The sequence below is a fragment of the Lucilia sericata genome, unplaced genomic scaffold, assembly GCF_015586225.1.
Source record: "Lucilia sericata isolate MDLA Ls3-8-SP2 unplaced genomic scaffold, ASM1558622v1 Contig000696F_arrow, whole genome shotgun sequence".
Lineage (NCBI taxonomy): Eukaryota > Metazoa > Arthropoda > Insecta > Diptera > Calliphoridae > Lucilia > Lucilia sericata.
Genome location: NW_023994699.1, coordinates 30,187 through 51,622, shown reverse-complemented (window position 1 = coordinate 51,622; position 21,436 = coordinate 30,187). Strand labels below are relative to the sequence as shown.

The 21,436-nt window shown below is 34.0% G+C and overlaps 2 protein-coding genes across 2 annotated transcripts in view; both read left to right on the top strand.

The window, feature by feature from the left end:
• Positions 1 to 11,461, top strand: part of LOC119607450 (obscurin) — a 33,968-nt gene extending 22,507 nt beyond the window's left edge. Inside the window, exons 12-31 of the mRNA XM_037961354.1 lie at positions 17 to 1,623; positions 2,524 to 2,811; positions 2,879 to 3,045; positions 3,111 to 3,225; positions 3,287 to 3,520; positions 3,579 to 3,947; positions 4,007 to 4,263; positions 4,327 to 4,538; positions 4,602 to 4,741; positions 4,799 to 4,991; positions 5,059 to 6,051; positions 6,122 to 6,423; positions 6,484 to 6,838; positions 6,905 to 7,045; positions 7,111 to 7,296; positions 7,360 to 8,179; positions 8,242 to 8,942; positions 9,016 to 10,800; positions 10,967 to 11,072; positions 11,137 to 11,461. Coding sequence (XP_037817282.1) covers positions 17 to 1,623; positions 2,524 to 2,811; positions 2,879 to 3,045; positions 3,111 to 3,225; positions 3,287 to 3,520; positions 3,579 to 3,947; positions 4,007 to 4,263; positions 4,327 to 4,538; positions 4,602 to 4,741; positions 4,799 to 4,991; positions 5,059 to 6,051; positions 6,122 to 6,423; positions 6,484 to 6,838; positions 6,905 to 7,045; positions 7,111 to 7,296; positions 7,360 to 8,179; positions 8,242 to 8,942; positions 9,016 to 10,800; positions 10,967 to 11,072; positions 11,137 to 11,268 — 9,103 coding nt within the window. The 3' untranslated portion in view covers positions 11,269 to 11,461. The remainder of the gene's footprint in view (positions 1 to 16; positions 1,624 to 2,523; positions 2,812 to 2,878; positions 3,046 to 3,110; positions 3,226 to 3,286; positions 3,521 to 3,578; positions 3,948 to 4,006; positions 4,264 to 4,326; positions 4,539 to 4,601; positions 4,742 to 4,798; positions 4,992 to 5,058; positions 6,052 to 6,121; positions 6,424 to 6,483; positions 6,839 to 6,904; positions 7,046 to 7,110; positions 7,297 to 7,359; positions 8,180 to 8,241; positions 8,943 to 9,015; positions 10,801 to 10,966; positions 11,073 to 11,136) is intronic.
• Positions 11,462 to 12,440: 979 nt separating this feature from the next.
• LOC119607455 (peptidylglycine alpha-hydroxylating monooxygenase) lies at positions 12,441 to 19,989 on the top strand. The gene is made up of 8 exons (XM_037961365.1): positions 12,441 to 12,889; positions 15,702 to 15,759; positions 15,882 to 15,969; positions 16,218 to 16,290; positions 16,353 to 16,485; positions 16,554 to 16,602; positions 16,668 to 17,006; positions 18,989 to 19,989. Exons 1-8 carry the CDS (start codon positions 12,689 to 12,691, stop codon positions 19,155 to 19,157), a joined length of 1,110 nt encoding a protein of 369 aa, XP_037817293.1. The 5' UTR covers positions 12,441 to 12,688; the 3' UTR covers positions 19,158 to 19,989.
• The last annotated feature ends 1,447 nt before the right edge of the window (positions 19,990 to 21,436 follow it).

The window sequence follows — 21,436 nt, the reverse complement described above, 5'->3', positions numbered from 1 at the left end:
TCTCTCTTTCTAATAGCTTCAAGGATAATAAAGAGATTTTGGACTCTGATACCAGACGTCATATTGTACGTGAAAAAGACTACTTGGGTTACTATGAATTGGTAATCAATGAGGTAACTAAAGATGATGCCGGCACTTATCAGTGCAAGGCCTATAATAAACATGGTGAAGCTTTCTGTGAGGCTACCGTCACCACCGCAGAGGATAAGAACCCCTTTGGTTCGTTGGCTGGTCAAATTTTACCTCCCGGTGAAAAGCCTGTATTCCAATGGAAACGCAACGGAGCACCTTTCGATCCCGAAGAACGCTTTAAAGTGTTGTTCGGTGAAGATGAAGATTCATTGGCTTTAGTGTTCCAACATGTCAAGCCTGAAGATGCTGGCATTTATACATGTGTAGCACAGACTACAACTGGCAACATTTCCTGCAGTGCTGAACTATCCGTGCAGGGTGCCATACAAACCCTTAATAGGGAACCCGAAAAGCCCACTTTGGTTATTGAACACCGTGAAGCTAATACCCATGTTGGTGGTACCGCCATTTTGGAATTGCAATGCAAAGGTTTCCCCAAGCCAGCTGTACAGGTCAAGCATGAAGGTGAAATTATCCAGGTTGATGAGAGACACAAGTTCTTGTACGAAGATGATGAAACAATGTCTTTGTTGATCAAAAATGCCACCACCGAAGATGCTGGCATTTACACAATTCATGCCATGAATGAATTGGGTGAAGACACATCCGAAATTAGTTTGGTAGTAAAAGCTCCACCTAAAATCAAAAAAGTCAAAGATATCACTTGCCATGTAAGTGAGACTGTCAAGATTGAGGTCGAGGTTGAAGGCTACCCCAAACCAATTTTGAATTTGACCAATAACGGCAAAGACATTACTTGTGAGAAGAACATCAAAATCTCAGAAGTATCGATTGGCAAGAGCACTGAAAAGGTTGTCATTGAAATTGTCGACATTAAGCTCTCGCAATCTGGAAATTTCTCTTTGAGGGCCACAAACGATCTGAGCCAGACCTCAGAGTACTGGAATTGTACGGTACACTCGAAACCGGTGTTCGTTAAACAACTCGAGGAGGAGTATGTGCACGGTGAAAAGGAAACGGTTATCATGACCTGCAGAATTGATGCTTTCCCTGAAGCCAAGCTTACCTGGTATCAAGAGGGTAAAGAGATTAATATGAAGAATAGCAAATATTCTGTATCCTGTGATGGTAACGCTTACACTTTGAAAATTACCGGTGTAACCAGAGTTGATGCTGGTGAATATTCAGTTAAAGCTGAAAATGAACACGGTACCGCCACCAGCAAAACAAATCTGCTAATCAAGTGCACTCCTGAAATAACCACCAATTTGAAGAATATCACCGTTACCGAGGGTGATACAAATGTCATGCTTAATATTGGCATTGATGCTTATCCCAAACCCAGTGTTAAGTGGTACCTGGATGGTATTGAAATCGACGAAAGACGTAATGAGTTCAGACGTCAAGAAGAGGGACATGATTATAAATTGATCATGAAAGAGGTTAACACTTCCCTACAGGGTACTTACAGCGCTGTAATTATGAATGATTATGGAAAAGTACAAAACGAATGTATTGTTACCGTACAATGTAAGTATGCTAGTTATAAGGATTATATGGGTAGGGAAATGACTTTCGATTTGGTTTGTCTGGGAACTCGGGGATGGTTTTTGTCAAACAAAAGGTTTGTTAGCAAATTCTAGCAAGCATGCAAATAAAGCTTTAAAAATCCAGTATTTACTAAACTTGCACAAAAATACTAGTTTTAAATGATAAATTGACAAAATAACAAGTTAGAGTTGTATTTTCGGCTAAAACGATTCTTATATACCCTTCACCAAAAGAGGTTTTCTTTATTTTATTATTTTTTCCATCCCTGCACAATTTCCCATTCCTGTTCGAGCTGTTTTTGCTCGGTTTAGTTTTTATAAACAAGCAAACTAAGTACAACAACTTGCATCTGCATGCATAAAAAGTTAATTTTTTAAGAAATTCTCAGAGGTTGTGTCGGTTTTTTGCTCATTGCTCCGTTAATTCTGGACCAATTTGGCCTATTTTAAATAAAAGCACGAAAGCACGTCTGACAGAATTATTAAAGATTTGGATCCCGAAGATATCTGATTTTGAATAGGAAACTTCTCGAAAGCATGTGTGATACAATTATTGAAGTTTTAGATCCCGAAGATATCTAGGGTCTTCACAAAATTTATTACAAGAAACATCCAGACAGACGGACGGACATGGCTTAATCGAGTCCGCTATCTATTAAGATCCAGATTAATACTTTACAGAGTTGAAAAATTATATTATTATAAACGGAAGGACAAACGAAGGTGAAGGGTATAAAAATTAATTGAAAATAAATCTTAATTGTATATAAAATTGGGGCATCTATAGCTATTAATAGTAGAGTAGAGTCTGCTTATAGTTTGTTAAATATTGTACCTATGGTTCTAGCAAATGATTAATTTTAATTTTTAAACCAAATAGGCAAACCTAAGATAAAGAAACAATTAAAGGATACCGAATTGGAAGAGGGCAAAACCTTGACCCTCGAAACCGATATCTATTCCGAACCCGAAGCCACCGTCAAATGGTACAAAAACGGTCAAGAATGTTCTGCCGATGCTCGTTTGAAGATCCATCATGATTCGAAACGTTATGAGGAATACAGCATGACTTTGAACTTATGCAAGCCAGAAGATAGTGGCACTTATGAAGTAAGAGCTAAGAATTTGGTGGGAGAAAGTATATCCAAATGTCAAGTTAATATTTTGAGTAAGTTGTGAGAAATAAAGATGGGTACCGTTAAGGCAAATATTAAAAATTTTTAATTATAATTTAGCTAAACCTGAAATTGATCATGTGGATATCTTTGAGAAACACAGTTTCGAATCTGTACCCTTGAAATATGAGGTCATTGCTCATGGCATACCCAAACCCGAGGCTATTTGGTATAAGGATGGCAAAGAAATTAAGCCCGATGAAAATACCGCCATTATTGTGGAGGGTGTAAGTTTTTTTGTTCATCATAAATGATTCTGGAGATTAATATGTTTCTCTTGTTTTTGGTTTAGCAAAAATATCGTTTGGAGAAGAAATATTTGAAATTAGAGGATGCTGGTACCTATAAGGTGGTTATCAAGAACAAAGTGGGTGAAAAGACCCACCAAGGTGTCTTGTCTTTGTCGGGTAAGTTTAACAAAAGTTTAATAAAATCATAAATAAAACCTAAAGTTATATTATTTTAAAGGTATTGCTGAGTATCGTAAACCAATTGTTAAGAAGGGTCTGGCCGATATCAGCACTTATAAGGGCAAACCTTTGTCATTGCCTGTTGTCTTTACTGCTGATCCAGAGCCCAAAATCACTTGGCTTAAGGATGGCAAACCCATACAAGCCAATGAACATGTCAAGTTGGAAGTGGTCAAAAAGGATTTGGAACATGGTTTGGTGGAATATGCCTGCACTTTGAATATTGACAAAAGTAAGTTTGGCAAAAAAATTTGATCAAAAGTTATGTTTTTAATTTTATACTTCTTTAGCTGAACATGCTGATAATGGACGTTATGAATTACAAATTGAAAATAAATTTGGTCAAGCTACTATTAGCTGTTTCGCTGATGTTTTGTCCAAGCCTGAAATCATTGGTCTTAAAGATCAAGGTTGTATGCCTGGCCAAACTGTCTGCTTTGATGTGGTGGTACAAGCCAATCCTAAACCCAAGGTTACCTGGAGTCGTGGCAATGAAAACTTGTGCAACAATGAAAATTGTGAAGTTATTGCCGATGTTGAGGCTGACAAATATAGATTAGTATTCCAGACAGTGGCTGCTAATGATGGTGGTACTTACACTTTGACGGCGGTCAATAATGAAGGCACTACTACCCAAGACTTTAAGCTCAATGTTCATGGTAAGTTTATTGTTGTAAGCAAATAAGAATTTCTTATAATTTTCCCTCCTTATTTTCAGTTGAGAAACCCACATTCATTACTCCACCCGAGGATCAAGTGATACATGATTATCATGCCGCTTTAACCAAGGTTTTGGTACATGGTGTTCCCTTGCCCAAGGTTGAATGGCTTAAAGATGGCAAACCCATTGATATTGAAGCCACCGATAAGCTTACCGGTGAGAAAATATATCGTGTGTCTCACAATGTGGTTGCCACCGATCAAGTTGCCAGTGAAATGGAAGTTGTGCACTTCCGTTTGAACGATATTGCTAAAGTAAGTCTATATCAATATATAGTCCAAATTTTGGAACAGATTTTAATATTTCGTCTTATTCAGTACGCAGCTGTGGGTGTTAATGACATTGGCAAGACAGAAGCTCCCTTCAAACTTACTATGTTGGATTTGGCTCCTACTTTTATCAAGAACTTGGAACCTACTCAAGAAGTTACAGAAGGCAGACCTCTTACATTACAATGTGTGGTCGATGGCAGTCCTTTGCCTGTAGTACAATGGTTCAAGGATAACGAAGAGGTCAAACCTACCGAGCAGTAAGTTATTTTCAAGTTCAAACGATTTTTAATCATTTCATCTAATTTCCTATTTATTTTTAGCATTAAAATTACCACTACACCTCAGGGTCTTATTAAATTGGAGATTGAAGAGTGTGTACCCAATGATTCCGGTGCTTATAAATTGGCTGTTACTAATGAACATGGCAAAAAGGTGGCCTTGTGTGCAGTTGCTGTTAATCGTAAGTATTTTTAACAGATTTCTCAGTTGAAATTTAATATTTATTTTCTCTCGACAGCCAAACCTTTGGAACCAACATTTGTTAAAACCTTTGGTGATCAAAAGATTACTGTCGGTGAACCTTTGAAGTTGGAGGCTGTGGTAAATGGTTTCCCTGCTCCCGAAATCAAATGGTTCAAGGATGAAGTTCTTTTGAGACCCAGCGAAGCTATTAACTTTATTAATAATCCCAATGGCCAGATTGGTATTGCGTAAGTTTTCCTATCTCCTCCATTTTCCTCTATATTTGATAAAATTTTAATTATTTTTCTTTTACAGCATTGATTGCTGTACTCCCCACGATGCTGGTATCTACAAGTGTGTCATCAGCAATCCTGGCGGTGAGGTCAAGGGTGTAGCCAAAATTCAAGTGGTTCCCAAAGAAACTAAACCTGAATTTATTGCTGAATTGCAAGATGCCAAGAGTATTGAAGGTTTCCCTGTTAAGATGGATGTTAAGGTGGTGGCCAATCCTATGCCAGATGTTAAATGGTTCCACAATGGTCAAGAACTTTTGCCACAAAACAAACACTGTACCTTGGTGCAAAATCCCGATAATACCTACAGCATGATTATCGAAAAACCAACACCAGCTGATTCTGGTCTTTATGAAGTAATTGCTACCAATGACAAGGGTTCTGCTGCTTCCAAGGCTAAACTGTATGTAGCCCCAGTAACCGATGAAAATGCTGCTGAAGAAGCTCCCAGTTTTGTATCCTCGTTACGTGATGTTAGCGCTGATGAGGGTCAACAACTTGTATTATCCGCTCCATTCGTTGGTAATCCCATGCCAGAGACCATTTGGAGCAAGGATGGTGTACCACTTACACCCAGTGAACGTATTCTCATGACCTGTGATGGCAAACATGTGGGTTTGATCATCAATCCTGCCGAAACATCCGACTCTGGTGTTTACAGCTGTTTGTTGGCCAATCCCTTGGGTGAAGATACCTCCAAGTGTAACGCCAATGTTAGCAAAATCTACAAGAAACCCATTTTCACCCAGAAAATTACCGATCAACAACAGGTCTATGGTGGTGATGCCAAGATTTCTGTTTCAGTTTCTGGTGTACCATATCCCGATTTGCAGTGGTACTTCAATGACAAACCCATTGAGGATGGTGATAAGTACTATATGAAAAATGATGGTGATCATCACACTTTAACCGTACGCGACTGTGGTGATCGTGATAAGGGCACCTACAAGTGCATTGCCACCAACAGGGAAGGCAAGGATATTACCCAAGGACGTTTGGATATTGTTAATGAAATGTAAGCAATTATATTTATTTAAAAGAATTTTTTTTGAAATTTTTACAATTGGACACTTTTTTCCGAATAGCAAAAAACATATTCGCTCTGAACCACCAGTATTCCTTAAGAAAATTGGTGATTGTGACATTTATGCTGGTATGGCTGCCAAATTTACCGCCATGGCTACTGGTTATCCCAAACCTGAAGTTGAATGGTTCAAGAATGGTCAAAAACTCTTCCCCACCGATAAGATCCATATGGAAACGGAAGCTAATGGTTTAATGCGTTTGTGCATTAAAGATGCCGATGAAAATGATGTCGGCCGTTACAGCTGCCGTATATACAATCCTCATGGTGATGATCAATGTGAAGCTGAATTGATGTTCGATAGTAGGTTTTCCGAGCAACAAATATAAAGTAGGATTTAACCTATTGTTATGTTTTTTTTAGCATTCGACAGTCCTTCTCAGGCTCCTTTGGGTGATCAATATAGTGATTACAAGAAATATAAGCATAGCGGTGCTCCTAATCCACTTTCCGAAGCTCCTTATATTTTGAAGATGACCGATCGCAATTTGCAATTGGGCTGGTCACCTTCAGTGCCTTCAATGCCACGCTATCCCATTACCTATCAAGTAGAAATGATGGATCTGCCCGAGGGTGAATGGCGTACTATTCGCACTGGTATTCGTAACTGTTCCTGCTATGTCAAGGACTTGGAACCTTTCAGAGATTACAGATTTAGAGTGCGTGTAGACAATAAGTTTGGTGTTAGTGACCCCAGTCCTTATATTCAAACCTATAGGTAATAACTTGAGGAGCTTTACAAAAGTATTGTTTTTAAAATATTTTCTTTTATTTCCTTAAACAGATCCAAATTGGTGCCCGATCCACCAAAGACTTACACATATTTGGCTCCTGGTGTAGATTTCAGACCAGAAACCTCACCTTACTTCCCCAAGGACTTTGATATTGAATGTCCTCCTCACGATGGCATGGCTCAAGCTCCTCAGTAAGTTATTGTTGATGAACAAATTCCTTTTGAATTAAATTAACATATATATTCTCCACCTTTAGATTCTTGCGTCGCGAAAAAGACGTTACTTATGGTGTTAAGGGCCACAATACCGAATTAATGTGGTTCGTTTATGGTTATCCTAAGCCTAAGATGACTTATTACTTTGATGATATGCTAATTGAACCAGGCGGCAGATTTGACTTCAGTTACACTCGTAATGGTCAAGCTACTTTGTTCATCAACAAGTAAGATTTCCCTTGGACTTTATATGTTAACAAATTTCTGAAATTAAATTTTTTTAAAAACAGAATGTTGGATCGTGATGTAGGTTGGTATGAAGCTGTAGCCACCAATGAACATGGTGAAGCCAGACAACGTGTACGATTAGAAATCGCTGAATATCCACGCTTTACTAAACGTCCCGATGAAACCTTCATCATGGCCCGCAAGAATGGTCGTATTGAGGCTCATGTTGTAGGCGTTCCCATGCCAGAAATTCGCTGGTATAAGGACTGGCAACCTTTGGCTGATACCACCCGCATTAAGATGCGTCATATTGAACCCAATATTTACATTTTGTCACTCAGTGATACCATCATTAAGGATGCCGGTCTCTATTCGATTAGTGCCCGTAATGTAGCCGGTTCGGTTAGTTCCTCGGTCATGGTCCATATTGAAGATAATGAAGATCAATATATATTCAATACCTATGGCAGACATCCATATGTGCGTACTAAGCAATTCCGTTGCGAAGACAAATATGATTTCGGTGATGAATTGGGTCGTGGTACTCAGGGCATTACTTATCATGCTGTGGAAAGGGCCACCGGCTACAGTTATGCTGGCAAGGTTATGTATGGCAAGCCAGAGATTAGACCTTTCATGCTCAATGAAATGGAAATGATGAACATCATGAACCACAGAAACCTCATACGTTTGCATGATGCCTATGAAACTGATCGTAATGTTACTTTAATTTTGGAATTGGCCGCTGGTGGTGAATTGGTCAGGGATAATTTATTGAAGAGAGATTACTTCAGAGAACGTGATATTGCTTCCTATGTAAGACAAGTGTTGTGGGGTTTGGAACATATGCACGATGCCGGTTTGGGTCATATGGGTTTGACGGTAAGTTTGTGGAATATTGTTTAAATTAGTAGAGACAATTTTTAAGTATGTTAATTTTTTAGATCAAAGATCTTTTGATTTCTGTTGTGGGTGGTGATTTCTTGAAAATCTCCGATTTCGGTTTGACACGCCGCATTCATACTCATGCCTTGACTACCCTCGACTATGGTATGCCTGAATATGTCTCTCCCGAAGTGGTCAACAAGGAGGGTGTTGGTTTTGCTCACGATATGTGGAGTGTTGGTGTTATCACTTATGTTTTACTTTCCGGTCACAATCCATTCCGTGGTGCTAATGATCGCGAAACTTTACAAAGAATTAAGGAGGGTCATTGGGACTTCAGCGATTCCATTTGGACTCATATCACCGATGAAGGTCGCGATTTCATTAAACGCCTTTTGGTTTACAGCCCCGAAGAACGTATGGATGTAAAGACAGCCTTGAGACATCCTTGGTTCTTTATGTTAGATAGACGTGCTTCTGATGAAGAATATCGCATCAGCACCGATCGTTTGAGAAACTATTACAATGACTTTAGAGATTGGTATGCCAATGCTTCATGCAAGCACTACTTCAGACGTAGACGTTTGAGTGGTTGTTGGACACATCCCTCGAAGATGGTTTACCCACCAGGCTTGGTTTACACTCCCGAGCCAACACCCGAACGCACACCAGAACCCAGAATACGCAGCAAACGTGTTGAAACCTATTCGAAATATTTGCATCCTGAATACGAATTGGGTATTATTCAATCCGAAAGCCAGTAAGTAGTTAGAATCTTCTTTAAGAAATATTTCAAGAATTTATGAATATTATAAAATATTAATAATTTTCAGCTACCAATATGGTCCTGATACCTATTTGTTGCAATTGCGTGATGTTAACTTCCCCGTTCGTTTGCGCGAATACATGAAGGTGGCCCACAGAAGATCACCTTCGTTTGCCATGAACGAAAGCTTAGATTGGTCTTTGCCCATCATTCGTGAACGTCGTCGTTTCACCGATATTATGGATGAAGAAATAGATGATGAACGTACTCGCAGCCGCATTAGCACCTATACTGCTCAGGACTCTTACACCATTCGTAGATTGCGTACCGAATTGGGTCCTCGATTGGATGAATACACCGAAGCCGAAGCTATGATTGAATGCAGACGTGAAGGCTATCCTCCCTTCTTTAGAGAAAAGCCTCAGGCTTTAGCCATTACTGAGGGACAACCGGCCCATGTTCATTGCTTTGCTGTTGGTGATCCTAAACCCAATGTTCAGTGGTTTAAGAATGATATGGTTTTGATTGAAAATAATCGTATTAAATTCCACACCGATGAAGATGGTCGTTCTATTTTGCGTTTCGAGCCCGCCATGCAATTTGATGTTGGTGTCTATAAGGCTGTAGCTCGCAACAAGGTAGGCCAAACTGTAGCTAGATGTCGTGTGGTAATTGCTACCTTGCCCGATGCTCCTGATTCTCCCGAAATTTCGGCTGCCAGTGGCAGTGAAATCTTGTTGCGCTGGAAACAGCCACGTGATGATGGTCACACTTCCGTGTTGTGTTATAGCTTGGAATACAAACGCTTAGATGGAGATGCCTGGATTAACATTGCCGACAATATCGATCACGAATTCTATTTGGTGCACGATCTTCAACCCAACACTCAATACCAATTTAGATTAGCTTCTAGAAACCGCATTGGCTGGAGTGAAATGGGCATTCCTATTACTGGTGCCACCAGTGGCATGGATGCTCCTAAGATTCATATTACCAAAGCCATGAAACATTTGCAACAACTTACCGAAAATGGACATGTTGTTTTGCCCGAAGAAGAACGCGTCCACACCGATTACCATTGTGAACGTGAACCTCCCAACTGGGTAACCGATCATTCGGTCAATGAAAAATATAGTTTCATTTCGGAAATCGCTCGTGGTGAATTCAGCACTATTGTTAAGGGCATACAAAAGTCATCGGATGCCGTTGTAGTAGCCAAGATCTTCGAAGTCAGCGATGAGAATGAGGAGGATATTGTAGCTGAATTTGATAACTTCAAGACATTAAGACATGAACGTATTCCTGCCTTGTTTGCCGCCTACAAGCCTCTTAATGTTCCCATTGCCATTTTCATTATGGAGAAATTGCAAGGTGCCGATGTTTTGACCTACTTCAGCAGTCGTCACCAATACACCGAACAAATGGTGGCCACAGTTATTGTACAACTCTTGGATGCTTTACAATATTTGCACTGGCGCGGTTTCTGCCACTTGAACATTCAACCCGACAATGTTGTTATGGCCTCTGTCCGTTCGATACAAATTAAATTGATCGATTTTGGTTGCACCAAGAAGGTCAACAAATTGGGTGTTCAAGTTAGACCATGCGGCATGTTGGACTTCCAATCTCCTGAAATGGTTATGGAGGAACCGGTATTCCCACAATCGGATATTTGGTCAGTAGGTGTTTTAACCTATTTGTTGTTGTCCGGTACAAGTCCCTTCCGTGGTGCCGATGAATATGAGACCAAACAGAACATCACATTTGTACGTTATAGATTTGAAAATCTATTTGGTGAAGTGACACCTGAAGCCACCAGATTTATTATGTTCTTGTTCAAACGTCATCCACAGTAAGTTTTTGATTATTATTGTTTTCGAAATTAGTCAGATTTACAGTTATATTAAAACCTTTAGCAACAGATACAAAACTGAAAACCCTACAAATCTGACTAAAACTATAGTGTATATTTTGTAATTTTGAAACAAAAATTAACTCATACTTTTTGTCTTTTAAAGAAAACGTCCCTACACCGAAGACTGTCAAGAACACAGATGGCTTATGGCTTCCGATTATATGGTTAAGAAACGTGAAAGAGCTCACTTCTTAGGCAATCGTCTCAAGGTAAATTCTACACTTTCTTTAAACATTTAATACTAGATAAGTCAACTATTGTTCTTTTTTTTAGGAATTCTCTGATGAATATCACTCTCAAAAGTCTGCTAAAGCTGCTCCTAAAATTAACTTTGAAGGTGGACCCACTCCCTCTCAGCTTTTAAGATCTAACAGCATACAAGAGGAATTATTTACCACCTATTAAACAACAAAAAAATGCATTATTTATTTAGATTCAATAATAACATCTTCATCATTTGCGAAAAAAATAAAAAAAAAGCAAACATTTCAAGATCCACTCATTGTAAACTTAATAACGAACAAAACATATTTTATTAAAAAAAAACTCATAATACGAAACGACTTATTTACAAACAAAAAAAAAATAAATAAAAAAATTGTATAGAAAATCAAAAAATTTTAAATATTTTAAAAAAATTGGTTGCAAATTTATTACTATTATTAGATTTTTTTTAATATTTATAGAAAATTCAACATAAATTTATATTAAAAAAAAGAACAAAGTTGTATATTTATTTAATAAATATAAAATTAAAGAAAAAACTAATTATATTAGAGATTTATTTAAGGATTAATTAGCGGGTTAATAACAGAATGAAAGTTAAAAGTATAGTTTTAAAGATTTTGGTCATATTGAAGACGTTATAATAGTGCGAATGCATCTTTATTGGAAGTCCTGTTTGTTCACTTTAAAATAAAGTCTAAACTTTTTATATAACATTCTTCATTTTCGAGATATTTTAACCTAAAGTTGGAAACAGCCATAAACTAACTAAAACATAATTTTTTACTACATTTCGCTGTTATTTTACGACATACTTTTAGAACATCATTTTTCCTAATCTTTTCCATACAAATTCCTTTTGAAGTGTTTAAAAATCTCTGATATTTGCTGAGATATCGTGTGTTGATGGTCAAAAACAAGGTTTTCTCAAACTTTATTACATTATATCTCGAAAATCTGACGCAAGGAAGAAATTCTGATGCCAGATTCAAATTCAGGACAGCTTAATCCTTTAATAAAGTAAATTTTGGTCTCTAGGTTACAACTTTTTCCACATTTTGTTGGTCCATAGTATGCAATCCTTGAAACAAAATATTTTAACCTCCAAAACAGGAAACATTTCTTAACGGAAACGTATAAACATAATATTTCTATATCGGAATGTATTTTTACAACTCAACCCACATACCGTTAGTATATAAACAGCTGTTTCCCTATACTTTTTACTGTATACGTCAGCAGCCATATTGATTTTTTTTTTTTACCCAAAACACTGTGTGTAATAACAAAAATAAACAACAGTGTTTCATATCTCATGTTGTTCTCTCACAAGATTTTACTTTTTTCACTCTGTTCCCAGAGATGAAAACATCGTCATTATCATTTTTGGCGCACACAAAACAAGAACAATAAATACATTTTTTTTTAAGTAGAAGTAAATTTTTAACAAGTATTTATAAAAATAAAGAAAAAGCACCGACTAAAATTCCCCACACAATAGTTGTTATTGTTTTTTTAGTTAAAAGAAAGATTTAAAAATATAAACAAATAAAATTAAAAGTGTTTTAATCAATAACTCAGACAACAACAACAGAAAAAAATGTTAAAAGTTTACTCAGGGATGGCTTTAAAGAAGAGGCTACAAGTGTTAACGTTTGTACTTATTGTTTGGCTAAAATTAACATATGGAATCATAGATGACGATGAATACAACAGTATCTACAATTCCCAATTGCAGGCGGAGCAAAATCATGAAGTGGGACGTTTTCCATTTCTAATGCCAAATGTTAGACCAAAAACGGTAAGTGTCAGGTGAATTTCATACAGGGTTTTTTAGCACAATGGAAAATTTTAAAGGATTTTTTTGTAGACGTGTAGGAAATTTGCTGCTACGTCAATATGAAAATTTTAACAGGTGGCAGTTTCTTTTTTCAGTTATTTTCTATACGGAACACAGTTTTATTTTTATTTTCTTTTCAATTTTATTAAACCTACAATTGTGTACTTTGTGTAAAGTATTTGTTTAAAAAACAATTATACAAACAAAAGTACCAAAAAATTGAAACACAACACCTACTCGTTCGTCTTGCCTACTACCCTCTCCTAAGTTATTTGCTACTTCTACCTGTTTCTTATTTTTTTTTGTGTACCTGCCGGACTCTGTCTACACTCGTGTCAGGGGTTTTAATTTTTTTTTTAAATTTTTGGGTTTTTTTAATAACAACATCTTTAATTTATTTAAAAATTTGTTTATACATAAATACTTATTTATTTATTTATTTATTTATTTATTTATTTATTTGTTGAGATGATTTTGTTTGACCTTGTAGAGATTACAATTTTAATCGGAGTGATTTCTAATGATATTTATTAAAGAGTAATTCGTAGTTTTGTTTGTCTTTGCAAAAAAACATGTTTTTGCAAGTTTATATTCTTTTAAAAAGGGGAATTTTTATTATTTGCGGCACTCACTTGGTTTTAATTAATTCAGAAATAATAAGAATTTGCTTAACGTAACCGACTAATTGAAATTGGAAAAAGTGCTGGTAATGTCTTGAGTATTGAGTAATAATGAATTTAATGAAAAAAAAAAACAACAATAATTTACATATTTTTACTGAGAAAGCTACTACGAAGCTATCCATGACAGAGGTTTGAAAGATTTATTTTACCAACAGACTTATATTACTTTGCTATAAGAAAGGCAATTTCGACTTTATTTATTCGATTGGAGCTATTTGACCAAAAATTTTAGTTTTCGCTACAAATTTCGATTACTCGCAAAAAACTTGATTTGTTAAGAAAATAGATTTTTCTATAAACATTTTTACTAAAAATTCTGTTTTTCACTACAAATTTCGATTTTTGAAAAAAAATGATTTTGCGTTAAAAAAATAGATTTTTCAAAAATTCGAGTTTTCACTAAAAATTTAGATTTTTCACAAAAAATTTAGATTTTTCACAAAAAATTTGATTTTTCGCTAAAAATTTCTATTTTACCCAAACATTTTTATTAAGTACTAAAAATTATTTTTTTTTTTTTTAATTATTTTTCACTAAAAATTTCCATTTTTTAGAAAAAATTCATTAGATATAAAAATATACATAAAAAAAAAACAAATTATAGAAAATAATAAATGTTTTAACTAGATTTTTTAAAAAAATTTTGCCAAAAAAATTATATTTCATTAAAAATTCAATTGTTTCGAAGAGATTCATTAGAAATTAGATTATTTATTCAAAATTTAATTTTTTATTAAAAAATTGTTCAGTTCAGTTCTAGTTCAGTTCTAGTTCAGTTCTAGTTCAGTTCTAGTTCAGTTCTAGTTCAGTTCTAGTTTAGTTCTAGTTCAGTTCTAGTTCAGTTCTAGTTCAGTTCTAGTTCAGTTCTAGTTCAGTTCTAGTTCAGTTCTAGTTCAGTTCTAGTTCGGTTCTAGTTCGGTTCTAGTTCAGTTCTAGTTCAGTTCAGTTCTAGTTCAATTCTAGTTCAGTTCTAGTTCAGTTCTAGTTCAGTTCTAGTTCAGTTCTTGTTCAGTTTTAGTTCAGTTCTAGTTCAGTTCTAGTTCAGTTCTAGTTCAGTTCTAGTTCAGTTCTAGTTCAGTTCTAGTTCAGTTCTAGTTCAGTTCTAGTTCAGTTCTAGTTCAGTTCTGTTCAGTTCTAGTTCAGTTCTGGTTCAGTTCTAGTTCAGTTCTAGTTCAGTTCTAGTTCAGTTCTAGTTCAGTTCTAGTTCAGTTCTAGTTCAGTTCTAGTTCAGTTCTAGTTCAGTTCTAGTTCAGTTCTAGTTCAGTTCTAGTTCAGTTCTAGTTCAGTTCTAGTTCAGTTCTAGTTCAGTTCTAGTTCAGTTCTAGTTCAGTTCTAGTTCAGTTCTAGTTCAGTTCTAGTTCAGTTCTAGTTCAGTTCTAGTTCAGTTCTAGTTCAGTTCTAGTTCAGTTCTAGTTCAGTTCTAGTTCAGTTCTAGTTAGTTCTAGTTCAGTTCTAGTTCAGTTCTAGTTCAGTTCTAGTTCAGTTTTAGTTCAGTTCTAGTTCAGTTCTAGTTCAGTTCTAGTTCAGTTCTAGTTCAGTTCTAGGTCAGTTCTAGTTCAGTTCTAGTTCAGTTCTAGTTCAGTTCTAGTTCAGTTCTAGTTCAGTTCTAGTTCAGTTCTAGTTCAGTTCTAGTTCAGTTCTAGTTCAGTTCTAGTTCAGTTCTAGTTCAGTTCTAGTTCAGTTCTAGTTCAGTTCTAGTTCAGTTCTAGTTCAGTTCTAGTTCAGTTCTAGTTCAGTTCTAGTTCAGTTCTAATTCAGTTCTAGTTCAGTTCAAGTTCAGTTCTAGTACAGTTCTAGTTCAGAAAAGTTCTATTGTAAAGTTTAATTGAATATCTATAATAATAATAAAACAATTAGTACAATTTTTTATATTAATGTAAATCCCACTCTGTTTTTTATCAAAATTTATATTTCCAATTTCTTCTTTTTTTAATTAAAACGTATTATTTTTTTAGCTTTATAGCGCATATTTTTTAATTTAATATCTAGCCTAAAACTTATCTTGGTTTTATATAAGGATTTTTTATATTAATATTTTGCTATTAATTTTCATACTTAAAACATCTATTTTTGGATTATCTTTCTTTTAGCCTGAATTATATCTTTGTACACCGATAAAGGTGGATTCCACAAAAAGTTATTACATTGGTGAGTGCTGATAAAATCATGTATTTTTTTATTTATAGACATTTTAATAAAAAAAAACTTATCTACAATTTATTAATATATTTTTGTTTTTTTCTTATTATTTTGCAAACTTATCAATTTAGTGGGTTATGAACCGAATGCCACAATGAATACGGCCCATCATATGCTTTTATATGGTTGCGGCGAGCCTGGGTCTAGGAAAACTGTGTGGTAAGGAATAAGGATAATAGATCCATAATTTATGCTTTCTACTATCAAAAAAAAAAAAACTGATTTGGAATATCTTGTTTTAAATATGAGTTTAAGAATATTTTTATAATTTATTATAAACATCGAGAGAATAATAAATATTGCTTCACTCTTTATCATTTATTTTTTTAATTTTTTAATTAACGTCATTTTAATTTCATTTATTTTAATTCTTTATGAATAACACTTTTTAATTTAATTATTTATAGGGATTGTGGTGAAATGGCTAAAACGACTAATGAAGAAAAACCTAGTCCTTGTGGTTTACAATCACATTCTCAAGTAATTTCTTTTAGATTACTTTAAATATTAGTAAAGTATTAATGTTATTCCCATTTTAACAGATTCTCTATGCCTGGGCTAGAGATGCACCCAAATTAGAATTGCCCGAAGGTGTGGGCTTTAAAGTTGGCAATGATTCTCCCATTAAATATATTGTACTGCAGGTACATTATGCCAGCATTAAAAAGTTTCAGGGTAAGCAGGATAATTTTATGAAACTATAAAACTTTTATGCTAAATTTATACTTAAACTTTTACTACAGATGGCAGCACTGATGACTCTGGTGTTTTTATCAGATACACCGAAAAACCGTAAGTTTTATTTGAGTTAATAAGTAAGTTTTCATAATTTAATTTTTCAATTGTTTTAATTACAGCATGGACAAATTGGCTGGTGTTTTATTGATGGGTACCGCTGGTGTTATACCACCCATGTCCATTGAACATATGGAAACTTCTTGTGAAATTAATGAGAATAAAACTATTCATCCCATTGCATATCGTACACATACACACAGTTTGGGTAAAGTTGTTTCCGGCTATAGAGTACGTCCCGATGATCAGGGCATGCATCATTGGACTTTACTGGGGAAACGTGATCCATTGACACCACAAATGTTTTATCCAGTGGAAAATTCAGAACCTATTATTAAGGGTGATATTATAGCGGCTCGCTGTACAATGGAGAGTCATCGTAAACGTGTTACGGAAACTGGGTGAGTGTGAGAAAATTTTAATTAAAGGGGTTTGACTGAATAGGATGTGGCAATGTTGCAGATATTCTATTTGACTAAAAATTGTTGTTTAAATAACTTTATTTTCAAGAATTATATAATTTTTTGTTTAATTTTTATAATTTTTTGGTTGAATCAGATCATTTTGAATATTATTTGTGTAGTTTATGATCGTGTCTGTACTCTAATGTAGGGTTTAATTATTGATGTTATCTATCAGTAGTTTTAAATGAATTTAATGAATTTACTCTTTGTAATCCTAACTGTAGATCATCCTATATTTTTGACTAAAATCTGATTATAATCTCAACACTCGATCAATATATAATCTTAACTCTAGATCAATCAATAGTTTTAACTATAGATCCGAAAATATTTCTTTATATCAATCTATAATTCGTTTAAAGTCTTGATTATCGATTAAAAGATAATCTTGAATATAGAGCATTGTTTAATCTTGCCTGTAGATCGAACAGTAATCTTGACTATTAATAACTTAATAGTCCTAACAATAGATCATTGTATATTCTTGACTATGAAGCAGTCAATAATCTCGACAATTGATCTATCTATAATCTTAACTGTAGATAAGTCAATAGTTTTAACTGTAGTTCAGTCAATTGTCTGCACTATAGATCTGTCTAAAGTCTTGACTATTGATCAGTAATACTGATTCAGAATATAATATGTCTAAAGTTTCAACAATCGATCAATTTGTAATCTTGAATATAGATCATTTTATCGTTTTGACTTTCTGTAGTTTAGTTCTTTGTCTAGTCTAGCTCTTAGTCTAGATATCAGTCATACTATAAATTGGTCTACAGACTTTACTGTAGATCTTTGTATAGTCTCGATAATCTATCGGCCTATAATCTGGATTATAGTTATGACTATAGATCATTCTATATTTGACTAGTCTATGTACTAGTCTGTAGTATATTCTATGATCTAATTGCCTTGTATAAGTCTACAGTCTTTGATATAGTCTAATGATTATGTTGTCTCTCATGTAGTCTTTATCAACGGTTTAGTCTATAGTTTTGTCTAATGATCTAATGTTTGATCTTGTTTGTGATCTAGCGATCTAGTCTGCAGTATACTTTGTAATCTATTCTCTGATCTACTTCTTAGACTTATCCCTACTCATGGCAGTGATCGAGTATGACAATTAATCTCAGATTTAGTCTGAGTTTTAGTTTCTTCTTGTCTAGAGTATTTTCTTTGATCTATTCAATGACAATGGTCTTGTACTACATTATGTTATATTATACTTTCTTGTCTGTGATCTACTCTTTAGTTTAATCTGTTGTCTATTCTATAAGCTAGTCTGATCGTTGATCAAATCTATAGTATAGTTTATAACCTATAGTTTGATCTATTTTATAGACTTGTCTCTAATATAGTTTGTGATCGAGTATGAAACATAGTCTCCGATTTAGTTTGTGTTCTAGTATGTGATCTGCATCATGGTATATGTTTGGTCTGTTGTTTATTCTAATACCTTGACTGATCTGTAATCTATGGTCTAGTCTTAGATCTAGGATATAACCTATTCTTGTCTTCCATCTTGTATAGATGTTATATTTAGTTATTCAGTTTATGACAATACACGTCTTTGCTATAGTCTGTGGTCTAGACTATGATATCTAACATTATAATTTAAAAACAGAGTAAAATTTATATTATTGTTTATTAAAGACTTTTTTTTTTGTTGAATTTGTATCTTTTTTTTGGGTAAAACCTAAGTTTAATTGTATTATTTTTAGTATTTTTGTGAAACTAGTGTTTTTATTATTAGAATTGAATGGACTTATTAAAAAAAAGATAACAACAGACTAAATACACTTTGGTAAGTATATTTGTAAATATAAATGCAATAAGTAGGACTAGAGAAAACACGGACATGAGCCCCTTAAAACTTTAAGAGAGAAAAAAATTAAAAATAAATTGATTTTTGATTACAGCGCCACAAATAAAGATGAAATGTGTAATTTCTACTTAATGTACTACGTGGAAAACGATGAACCTTTAAAAATGAAATATTGCTTTAGTCAAGGACCGCCAATGTTTTATTGGAGCAATCCCGATGTTGGCCTCAACAATATACCACATATCGAAGCGAGCACTTTGTAAAAATGTTCAAAAAAGAAAAAAACAGGAAATGAAACTCAAAACACAAATGAAAAAAAAGGAAAAAGAAAACCCCCACAAACAAAGCTTTATATATTTTTATTTTTACAAAACAAACAATTGTTATAAACATCACAATATTAGGGACAAGTGCAACAAAATAATAATTTAAACAAAAAAAAAAAAAAGAAAATTTTAAATTAAATTGAAAAAAACACACAAATATCAACAAAATCATAAAGATAAAAAAACGATAATGATCATGACAACAAAATGATAACGCTTAGTAGGATGGCAAACAAATTAAAATGAAATTGATAATGTTTAATAAGTTTAACGACAAGTACATATATTACATAAATTATCAATAACTTGACCATGACTCTTGTTGTTTTTTTTATATTAGCCATCAAACAACAACAATTTTTAAAAAGAACAGACACAAAACTAAATTAAAACATTCCAAAAATACACACACACAAAAAGAAGACGTAATATATTTGTATGTATATCATATTATAAAACATTATAATTATAATTATTAATAAATGTATAATATCAAAAATATTAAATAACAATGAAGGTAATAATGCAATTATTATAGAAAAATTGTATAGACTTATTTAAAAAAACAAAAAATGAAATAAAAGAAAAAAGTATGTAAATCTCTCTGCAACTGTAACTAAAAAAACAAACTACAATACGATTATGAACTTTTACAACAACTACTTCTACAATTAACTAAACTATTCATAAGTGTTATTGTAACTGTAAAACTGTAACTGTAAACATGTAATAAAATACTGAATGTCATTAGAAAAAATCAAAAAAAAAACAAACGGTGTTTAAAATGTTTTCTAATTATGGTATGAATGATATGACAACCTGATGCCTGACACATTAAAATATATAAATTTTCAACATTTCTGGAACTGAAACGCTGAAACACTAAAATATGTATTACAACAATACAGTGAGTAACAAAAGTTTATAAATGGTTTCAAGAATTTTAAAACATTGGCTTGTTATACGTTTTATTTATTAAGTTAAAGTTATTGTTTAATAATTAATTTATAGTTTTTTTTTTACTAGGAAGTTTTAAAGAACATTTATCCCCCACTGTTATCCCATTTAATTGTCAATTATTTGTTATTTTTAAGATTTATTATGCACACATACGTTTTGTCTCTCTGTCTGTCTGTCTATCTATAATTTTTTTTTTACATTTTATATTATTTACAAGTTGACAACATTTTAATCATCACCACTAATCATTTACTTGTCTTAACTAAATATGGTTAATTCTATGACAACGACATGCTTTTCATTTTACAAACTACAATATTTAATTGTTGGTGACAAAACAAAAATGCTACGCAAAAATTCTTCCCAAAATAGCTAGAGAATTATACTGCTTGCATAAATATGTATGTATATAGCAACAGTTATATACAACAGAGCATATTACAGTTAGAAATTTTCCATTGATCTTAGACACTATTTAAGAAAAAAAATGAAATGTTAAAATTTTTCTATACACATGTTTGTAATTAAGCATGAAACATTTATTTTACAACGTAAACACATACATAAACATAACAGGCGAACAGGGCTAAAATGAATTGTTTATATAGCAACATCATTAGGAGTTTGTATTCCCGGCAGACTTGAGTTACTGGCAGCACCTCAATTCCCCAGGATTTCAATATCATAAAGATGAGGGTGAATGTGTATTTCACGATGGTCTTTTTCAACCACAGGGTAAGCTTCTGTGACGACTCTCCACCCAATAGCTATATAATCTCCGACCATTGATGCCCCGTTGTTTAACTTCCGAGATGCAAAAACATTCATCACCATTTAACACAGCACACTTCTCATTCATTCGAAACATTCATAGAGAACAACATCCGACACACTCACTCTAGATATACGGGTGGGAAAGGTCCGCATACCTCTACATTCATGCCGTATCATATAAGCTTAACACCAACTCATTCCCAACTTTTAGTCTTACAGTCACTCCTTTGTATCTGTTGTCTTGGCAAAATTACCGAACCGAATAGACCTTTCCAATAACTGGGACAAGACAAATTCCAAAATTCTGACCTGCTTCCCGTGGTACCAGATTATGTTGTTCTCTGGTTCGATCCCATGACAAACCATTGCATGGAAAGGCCGAGGGTATATTTTATCATCACCAGTTTATAGTCCCGGTAGACTATAGGTACTGGTAGCGGGATTGCAATAACCTCAAGATCAGAGTCTTTCATCAAGGTAAC